The sequence below is a fragment of the Palaemon carinicauda genome, chromosome 22 (genome assembly GCF_036898095.1).
Source record: "Palaemon carinicauda isolate YSFRI2023 chromosome 22, ASM3689809v2, whole genome shotgun sequence".
In the NCBI taxonomy this organism is placed as follows: Eukaryota; Metazoa; Arthropoda; class Malacostraca; order Decapoda; family Palaemonidae; genus Palaemon; species Palaemon carinicauda.
The window spans coordinates 43773276-43784069 of record NC_090746.1 but is presented as its reverse complement, the minus strand read 5'-3'; the positions used below and the strand labels follow the sequence as shown (position 1 = coordinate 43784069).

The following is a 10794-nucleotide window of genomic DNA, read 5'->3' as shown; positions in this document are numbered from 1 at the left end:
AAACTGGAAACTAACCGTCATCACTTGTATAACGATTTTGTTAATATTTTAGTAAACCTTTGGACAATTTAATTTGTTGCCACAGTTCTATTTATAATTATTTACTTTTTTTCAATAATTCCTTATTTTTTCATTTCTAAAGCAAATGGTGACTTACAATATACGATGGAGATTGAATGTTGCTTTTCCATGTGAGACAAAGCTGGAGATTATGTATTCTAACTGGTACTTTAATTTATTTTTCTTTATTTTATTTCAGTTTCTGAATTACCGTATAAAGAATCAAAGAATTACTGAAGAGATCTGTTCTAAGTGTTGAATATCTTGATACATAAATGCAAATGATTCAGGGGTCTGTTTTCTGCTATCAGTAAATTGATTATTCATAACGGATCTTTGGTGTCGTTCCAGCCAGGACAATTCCCTTTTTTTCTATAAGGTATTTTGGATCATTAATGCTCCACTTTTCTTTATTTCATATTTTTAGTTATAATCTGATTTTGGTTTAGACCTATTGAAATCGAAAGTGTTGAATTTACTCGAAATATTCATCTCTATTGCATTATTTCTGCTAGTGAGTAATTTACAAAAAAATATCTAAAATTTACTATAAATAGAATTGAAAGAACAGGAAATTCCTTCGATGCCATTTTTTTTTTATTTTTTAGATTATCCTGCACGAGATTTCACTAAGCTCTTCCCTAGATAAAGTAGGTATCCAGGTGATGTGTAACAATTAATCTCAGACTAATTATCATTAGATCTAACTATGGCAGCAAAGCTAGTCCAATTTATATTATGTATACAATGGGTGATATAGGATCCTCTCTAAAGGATCAAGATAATTCGCGAATTGAATGAAAGACTGGAAAAACGAACTAGCAATCAAACAAACCCACACATATTGATATGTCAAAAAGGTCTTCGCTATACATGGTCATCTGAGTTTCTTATTTCAGGAAGCTGGGTCTTCTGTGCCAATGCATTGCATACGAAAAGCACCTGGTCCAACTTCTTGTCGAGTAAAAGTAGCTGTGAAAAAAAGAATTTATATTTTTAAGAAAGTTACTTCAAACTTAGAGCATATGTATGAACATGGTATTTAATCTTTCGAAATGTAAAATAGAAACATCAAAGCTAATAAGGTTTAGGGATTACAAAGGAGAACAGTGCTTGTAAATGACATTGAGATTCAGAATATATTTTTATGTACCTAATGATTAAACACTACCATATTATAGTTTTAAACCTTTATAATTGAATTCATTAATGATTATTAAAAAATGTCATAATAACCATGCAACTTAGTCAGGATACATGCATGGAGTTGTATTTCAAAAGTTTTCGTACCTATGCTGACAGAATTATACTCTTAGGACCGGATATTGGGAACGTAGCTAATGATACGGTACTGTAGTATCGAGGAGTCTTTGAATAAAGAATTATTACCCTTGTAAAGGTATATATTTCTAAAGAGTTATCAGTCCCAAAGTTGTTTAAAAGTTTAACGAAGTTTTCTTCAGATTGTATCCTATTTCAAATTGCATTTTATACCAGCATAAATGGGGAAAATATTTCTATTTTCAAATAAGACAGCTTCTAATTCCTAATTTATTTTCTAAGTATCGGTCTTTTTAAAAGATCACTAATATGTTTTAGATATACATTAAGCTTTAAGAATTATTAAATATAACTAGTTAAAGAGCAAACGTTCATAAGGATGTTTAGGTCTTTCAAAGGTAAAACCGTTTACAGTGTTGGATAATAATTCGATGCTTTAGACTTATATTCGAATTCACTAAAGTATACTGGTGTTTCAAGTTAAGTCTTCATTTATTACATATTTATTTGTATCAGAAGTTTTTTAAAAATATTTCATTTGTTACCGATTTATTTTCATTATATAAAAAAATAGTAAAAAAGAGACACTATACTTAAGACATGAAAATCTACCAATCATCTATTATATAATGTTTACTGGGAGGTATATAACGAATTAGCATTTAGAGAAGACTTTAGTTAATATCAACAATTTCTATTCACTATTTTTACAAATATTAAATTTTTCATCTTTCACATGTTTGGACAAAATGTATAATTTGGGGAATTATTTTGAACATTATGAGGTTTAACAAATTCAAGAAGTTTCTTGAGACCCTTACCTGTTGTTCAACTCTGTATAATCGAGCGCCTATTGTCATAGGCTTGACATTTCCCGACTTATCCATGCCAGCAAGATAGCTTCCAGGCTTACCAAGCGTCTGATCCAGCCTTCGTTGGAGTTCCTAATTATAGAGTAATTATTAATAGTTGCTGTATGAATCCGGAATACAACTGATTTTTATATTTCTTTAGTTTGTAAATGCAAAGTGTCAATTTAAGAAAAGCATACTATTTTAGATACATAAGAATTGACATAAAAAAAAAATAAAATAAAAAAAAAAATAGTTGCTGTTATGGATATGGATACTGTTCGGAATTTTTCGTCTTGATTAGACGGTTAGATTATTGTTTATGTATACTTAGATAATATTTTTTTTCTTCTTTTACCGTACTGTTACCTTTATTCTGACCATCATGTTGAGATGTCCCTGGCTGTATTGTTCAATAACATCTCTTACATCATAGGGTTTTCTTGCTTGCTGAAACTTTCTCCTAGCAACGAAGTATTTGATTTTCCTAATGGCTCTGATGGCGTTCCGGTGGGCCTCCGTCAGCCTGTGGAGGAGAGCCCTACAGTGTGTGAGTCCAAAAAAATCATGCGTTGGGATAGGAAGATTAGGAGCCAAATGTTGAAATTCTACCGACCAAAGGACACGAAAGGTTTGTGGATGTGTAGGGAGATAGGCTAATAGGAATGTGTTACTATGCTACAAATGGGATACGACATTGACGGATACATTCAAATCAGAGACAATCATAGTTCCTTTTTATTAGTATTCCTTAGATATATAGTCTATTTGTCGTGAGAATGCAGTTCAAACTACATTTATTTTGCAAAATCAATTATGAATGGGCAACGAAACTTGAATCTCCTAAGATATTATGTGGTTTATAGTGTTTGGGACTTTGAATTTCGGGCCTGCAACAAAAAACTGACTTTTTTTTTTTTTGTAGTAATGTTCCTGCTTCAAGACAACTAAAATTTGATATTTCAAACCAACCCTGAATTGGGTATCTGAAGAGGGATTGTAAAATTCGATTTTTAGCTTCCAACTGAGAATATTTGAAAATGCAATATCTCTGCTGATATATACCGGTAAAAAACTAAGTGAGCCGATTGCTATTTTTATCCCAAAGACTATCTATGCATATCAATTTCGGTAATGATTACGAATAAACAAAATCCATTCATAAATTACATGCTGTAGATTTGCTAATTGGTCCTTTGATGTAGTGAAAATTTGAAATAATTTTGCTTTTCATTCTGGGTTCATTTTGAATAAAGCGATCTGTTTCTTCCAAAAAAAAAAAAAAAATGCGAAGACTTCTTTTTTTTCTTTGGAGAAAAGATTTTACTTGTCTAGTTAATTTGGAGATGATAGGAAATAAGCGAAATCTTGTTTACATTTAAAGTAAGAAAAATATTTTTTTACATTTGAAATGAATGATGTACTCATGTTTGAAGGTGTTGAAACTTCTGGTCACCTACTTCACCAACTATGTTACTAATTCTTGAAAAGTTTTTATTGCATTTTGCTGTATTAGTCAAAACTTTATATGATTGAAACTCTCTCCCAGACTCCATAAAAGATTCATAGATAACTGTTAGAATATAAAATTTTAATTACGGTAACTCTCTAGTTGTTATTGATGTAACTTTTAGTGATAAGTGAAATAGAGTCGATATGAAAGAAAGGAGAGATATTAAAGAATAAAAAAAATATTCGAGTTGAGTAATATTTGATGGATGATCAAAGAATACAAGAATACTAGTGCATAATGTATATTAGTAGATATTGTTGCTTCACTGTGTGGTTAAAAAAGGTTCTACGTGTTCTACTTCCTACCATTCTATTTTCAGAAAATGCAGAGAGGAAAGCTGAGGTAAATGCAGAGGAAGATCTATATTTACAATATTTTTTATTACCATATCTACATATGAATGATGAAAAGAATAATTAAATGATACAAGTCATCATGGCACGTGTGTTTAAATTATCTATGAAGCACGAAGGCTTTTCTTCAACAAAAAAGAATGTACTTTTAATAAAGCATTAATTGGTCATCAGAATAGGACTCGGCACCTCCTTCACTATGTCTGTTCTATGAATATTGCAATTATCCCCCCCCCCAAAAAAAAAAGCATTCTAGTGGGGGGTTCCAGTTATTAATAGTTTCGTAACTACTTGTAGTGTCATTGAGTAAATGTACAACTTATTATAGACCTCTATCGAGAAAGAAATATGTATGATATATATATATATATATATATATATATTCATATATATACATACACACACACACACACATATATATATATATATATATATATATATATATATATATATATATATATATATATATATATATATATATATATATATGTATAAATATACACACACACATATATATATATATATATATATATATACATATATATATATATATATATATACATATATATATATATATATATATATATATATATATATATATATATATATATATATATATATATATATGTATGTGTCAGTGTGTGTATGATTTTTGGCCATTTTACCCCACGTATACAGTTAATATATATGTCTTCGTGGTATCTAACAATCGGAGACATTTCCAGGCAAGGAGAGCTCCAATTAGGTTTTAAGATAGGGCGAGGAATGCATTTACGTTTCCCATTTAATATTTGGTGTCAGCTTGTGCTTCGAATCGCTTTCTACGTAATTCATCGTCAGGGCTACAATGGATGAATAATGGAAATACACTTCAATGTGAAGACCGTGAGGGTGAAAATCTAGGATACAAAACCATTGGGAAACCATGAAATTAATGAACAGGTATTGATATATGAAAACATTAAGATTGCTTGAAATGAAAAATTTCAAGATTAATTTAGAAAATCATGAATGATCGTTCAGAAGACTTTACTAAATTACATGACCGACGTTATAAGCTTCTTTATCTATGGCAAAGCTTACATTTCCAATCATGCAACGGGATTGACGTCGGTTCATTTCAAGCTGCTGTATCTTTCGTCAAAAGCAGGAAAAATTGTAAGACCCACAATACACACACACACACACACACACACACACACACACACACACACATATATATATATATATATATATATATGTATATATATGTATATATATATTTATATATATATATATATATATATATATTTATATATATATATATATATATATATATATATATATATATATATATATATATATATATATATATATATATATATATATATATATATATATATATATATATATATATTCATAATATATACATATATATATATATATATATATATATATATATATATATATATATATATATATATATATATATATATATATATATATATATATATATATATATATATATATATATATATATACATATATATTGTATATACTTATATATGTATATATATATATATATATATATATGTATGTATATATATACAATATATAATTCTTTTTATAAGAGTTAGCTGTTTCCCTTGAAAAGACGTGGCCTCAGCGAAAAATACGATTCTTCAGTCACTGCCACAGACATAAGCTTCTTGAACATTAGTTGCGCACAAGGTTCATGATGAACTCTTCAAATTCCCCTCCATACACTACGGCATTCATAACCATTTTGCAAACACTGGATATCAAGGGCTCTCCTTACATCAAACTCACTTACACTATGTGGTTCTTCAGAATTTCAGAATTTTGCTCTTGCCTTTTTAAAAGCATTGTCTTTCATTCATTTCGCTAGACCATATCTTGTCAAAACAATGTTATATATCCTATCAGCTACGATAATTTTCTACCATTTGTACGTATCATGATATGCCTCAGCCATTCAATTCATATTGTACCATCTACATAGTAGTACAGTACTACGTTAATATTCCATATCTCCATAAATGAAATCTTTTAGTTTCTGTTTTACTCAATGATGTTCCCAAATCGACTTCTAACCTTGTACACCAATTCTTTCACAGATTTTATTTCAACTATTCTTTGACTGTCTTCGTGCGTTATTACTTTCGAATACTTATACGAGTCAACTGCCTTCATCCTACATCATCCATGTTCATATTAACGTATATATATATATATATATATATATATATATATATATATATACATACATGTATATATACTGTATATATATATATATATATATGTGTGTGTGTGTGTGTATGTATGTATGTATAAATATATCTGTGTGTGTTTACAATCATATATAGTTACTGTTACTGCAGGAAAGATATATAATGGAGGAAATAACACCGTAATGAATTTATTATGAACAGGGAAGATGCGTTGATGGATGCAGCACAAATTTGACCAACCTAGCAAACGCCTGTAGTAACTTAAGCCCCATAAAATTATCTATTGTTGACGTTTATGTGTCGTCTATAATTTTGCAAATATATCCAATAACTTGTTTAGTATTATGAAAATAAATTATGGATCGGTCGGAATTAAATCATTATAAAAAACATAACCTTAGTTAATACGTCTTAGTTAGTGCTGGTGTACCTAATGAATTTTAGGAGCGTTTATGCTTTATATTTCTTTTGTATTTCAATGGTTTTGCATCTTATCATCTCATAAACCCGTGATTTTATGTCAAAAACAGAAAATATTTTTTTCTGAAATAAATCGATAAATCAATATTGCTATCATCGTATTTTGCGTTAACTCCGCAGGGAAAAATTAAAAAGTTAATTGCGAAAAGTTATTTTAGATTGATAGATTGTTGAGCTGGAAAGGTGATAAAAATACCGATGAAACTGTCTATCTATCAATAGACATGTACATAAAGCTTAAAAGCATATCGATGCAAAAAAGCATATGCAACGATACTTTCATAATAAATATAAATATGTTTAAAAATCTATCCCAATGTTTCCACAGTTGCTTTGGTATCGGTCTATAAATATTCATACATGCTAGATGTTGTAATTTGTATTTAGGTAATTCATATTTTCATTTTAATCTTATTCTTATTCCTTGCAAAAACAGCTAAGAATACTATTGCGGTTTAATTAATAATCTTTGTAATATAACATTGATTTCCTTAGATATATATAAATAAAGAATGTTAGTTGTAGTTCTGTTCCTGATAGGTTTAATTGATCAGGTAATCTATTATGAAATTTTTATCTTAACTCTCGGAGCTTGTGTTCATGTAATGATACCATAGGAAGAAAAGGGAACTTGACAACATAATGCTTATGAGTATTCCAATGAGCATTTTCTGTTGTTACAGCCTAACTCTACAAATGTTTATAAGTGTTTGTATTACACGCTTGAATAAGTTTATTAGCAATATCTGCGTATGCGTTGATAATATACATAAACTATAATGGAGACACAACAATTAGAATCAGGGATCCTCTGTTGATATATTTTCAGACGATATTTATGATAATTAACCAATCGCAACGTATTAGTGACTTGAGGAAAAAAAAAAAAAATACGCACTTTAAGTGCATTTCGCCATGCAACATTCGGAGACTTAAGTCATCCCTTTGGGCAAAGAAAGCTTATGAAAAAGATGCCTTCAGTGTGTATATAGAGAAAAAACTAGGCTTAGTTCATATTCCTGGGAAATGGTGAATCAAGTTTAAAACAGTATTCAAGGATTTCATGATTTATCAAATATAAAAGACTTGCCACACTTGTGTCCTGATGGGCTAAGAACAGATGTTCCAGGTGCTATGGTATGTGCAGAGAAAAAGTCATAAAATGCTAAGGAGATAATTGCTGAGATTGAGATGTTATTGCGTAAATATCATTTGAAAATTACGAAAATGAAGGGATCGCATGCAAAAAACGTGTGTATAAAATAACAAAGAGAAAAAAAAATATCGTAATTCGTACGTATGAGATATACTCCAGTGTAGTTTACCTTTGTTCTATCCTAGTTCAATGGCATGAATGAAGCATAAATATCAGAACTACTGAGGCATTCATGTTCTCCTAGAGGTTAGTATACATGTAGAAAGATAAAAACACACATACACACAGCCGTATAGTCCACATTGATGACGAAATATTAGCACATAAATAACATTTAAAAAATTAATAGATTCAAGACAATTCCCTTAATCTTTTTTGCCAATATGTGGATCTCGGTGAATTCTACTTACGAGGTGAAGCCTTGGGGCTCATCCATGTCAATGTCCATCTCGTCGGACGCCATTTCCGTCACCGACGAAGCCTGGCTATGCAGTGCAGATCCTCTGGAGCCACCGTCTCTCCGAATTCGGTTTGGGGTGCCAGCTGCGAAACAAAATATAAGTCTTATGTCATCATTTATCACTTCAATTTACTACCATATGCCACTTTTTCTTATTAGTTTGATTTTCATATTTCAAACCCACTTTTATCACAATAGAGATTTCACGGACATTTAAATGTTGGTGGTTATCAAGCAATGCTTTCAGAAATATAATAAATATTTTCAATCAATATAAAAAAAAACTATGCACAATGATATGTTTGGCTTTGTTATAATGTTTTGTCATTTGCTAAAAGATTATACTCCGAGACTATATTCAATGAGATTACACATATTGCATCAACATAAAGGATACTGTACAGGTTGTTTTTCATATCTGAAATTTGTAGGGTTGCTAGAGCTAGATAAATGGTGCTCATATTGACGTGAAACTAATAATAAGAAAAAAATATGGTATAGGTTAGCAGGAAACCAAACGTTAACCTAAAAAATACTGCATGGTTGAAGATGTATTATGGTAGTCATCATTTATATTTTGCTTTTAAATTGAATTCATCATATGCTTGTTTGGTAACTTACATACACAGATCCAGTAATTGTAATGCTTATTGTCAGATTAAGTATCAATGATTAATGCATAAATTTGTCTTTTGTAATACTTTGTTCAAAGGGCCACTGAATTTGTAATAACATATTTTTCTGTTTAGTGTTGAATACATAAAGTAGATATAGAGCAACAGAGAAAATACATAAACAGAAGAACTATAATTTTGATTTTTCAATATGTCTCTTTGAACCGGCTTCAAAGTAACTCTACTAAGGTAGCTTATCCTTTTTTAGGGATTTTGTGATGGTATGATATTCATTGGAATGACCATCGTTATTTTAGTTCGTGCAAAGTCTAAGCAAGACTAATTATATGCTTTATGATAAGGGAAAAGTGTATTGTAAAAGGAGCATTGTCATTTGATTATTTATTATTGGATGGGATTGTTTTAGTAAAGCGTAGTGAGGGCTTATTGATAATTTTTTTTTTACTATAGATCTCAAGGGAGGCTTAGTATGTAGCTTTGGTGGCTAGGTAAACATGCATAAATTTCTATTATCTTGGATGGAATAACTTGACCATTTTAGCTGTAATCCATGCAGAGGCGCTAACTAAGCCTTTAGGCGACAATTTTTCAATAATTTTCTTTCAAGATAAGTCACCTTTTTGGCAATATCAATGGCTCTTTAAACTCTAGCATGTATTATATTCTTTAACTAATATCAACTTTATTAGAATAATGTAGTTATCTTAGACTTTTCATTTATTTTTTAAAACACTGGTAGCTTAGGAGAAGAATTACGGGCGACATGCAAATTGCTATAGACCTTGTTTGCTATTAGACAGAAATTATGGATGTATTTCTCGCTTTGGGATGAAGTAACTACTATGCAGAACATATAAGGATCATCAGCTTTAGTGGTGAATGATTTTATTTTCATGAGATAGGATTCATTGTTCAAAAGGATGCCTTATCTAACAATTGCTAAAAATGCGTAGTAATTGTGTTGAATTTTGAGAAACAATATTAAATTTTATATCTTCCCCATCCTATGAACTGTTAGATCATTCATCTCAGCTGCTGCATTATTAAGTTATCGTGCTGTTGGAAGCCTAGTTGTCCTCATGAACAGGTAGGGCTATTCTGTAACTAATCATAGCCTCTAGGCAGGTATAATGTGCCATTCAGAGGAGCAAGAATCATTGGATGGTTAAGAAGACGTTACAAGAGAGATAGAAAGAAAAACTAGAAGAAACCCCAATAGGTTTTGCAAACACCTTCATTTTCCTGCGAAGCCTTACCTGTACATTCGTAGCTTCGTGACCTGGCCAGCCCCCTGCCTCGTCCTGGGTTGCCCAAGAGGGCTGGGGGTGGCACTCCTGCGGTCTCCGTGCCGGGCGACACGCAACCCAGCATGCCCCTCAAGCGAGCCATGGACGACCATCTTCGCGCCACCTCCTCTACACCCATGCAACAGATGGCATCACCACACCACATCAATACAAGCCCGAACTACACTACGCCCTCTCGCCCGCAGTCCACTACTCTTGCAATTATCCACCCTCACTCCCTTAAGTTTAAATTTACCTTAGATTTAATTTTAGACTACTTTTTTAATGATCCTGGATGATTGAAATACCAAGTTCTTTACTTAGTGAGTGCGGGCGTGTGTTTCAGTTGCCTAAAGTGAAGGAGTGGGGCGATTGGGCGACGGGCGTTGGGTGAAAAAAAGCCTTGCAATAGGGACATAACACCTTCTTTATACAGACTTCGAGCTGATATACAACACACAAGGCTCCTCAAGACTGTTCAGTGGTGG

General features: G+C 31.1%; 1 protein-coding gene across 1 annotated transcript in view; it reads right to left on the bottom strand.

Moving 5' to 3' along the window:
- Window positions 1-655: 655 nt before the first annotated feature.
- LOC137616071 (potassium voltage-gated channel subfamily KQT member 1-like) overlaps window positions 656-10794 on the bottom strand; it is a 565238-nt gene continuing 555099 nt past the window's right edge. Inside the window, 5 exon segments of the mRNA XM_068345745.1 lie at window positions 656-1032; window positions 2163-2285; window positions 2562-2718; window positions 8336-8468; window positions 10277-10435. Coding sequence (XP_068201846.1) covers window positions 928-1032; window positions 2163-2285; window positions 2562-2718; window positions 8336-8468; window positions 10277-10435 — 677 coding nt within the window. The 3' untranslated portion in view covers window positions 656-927.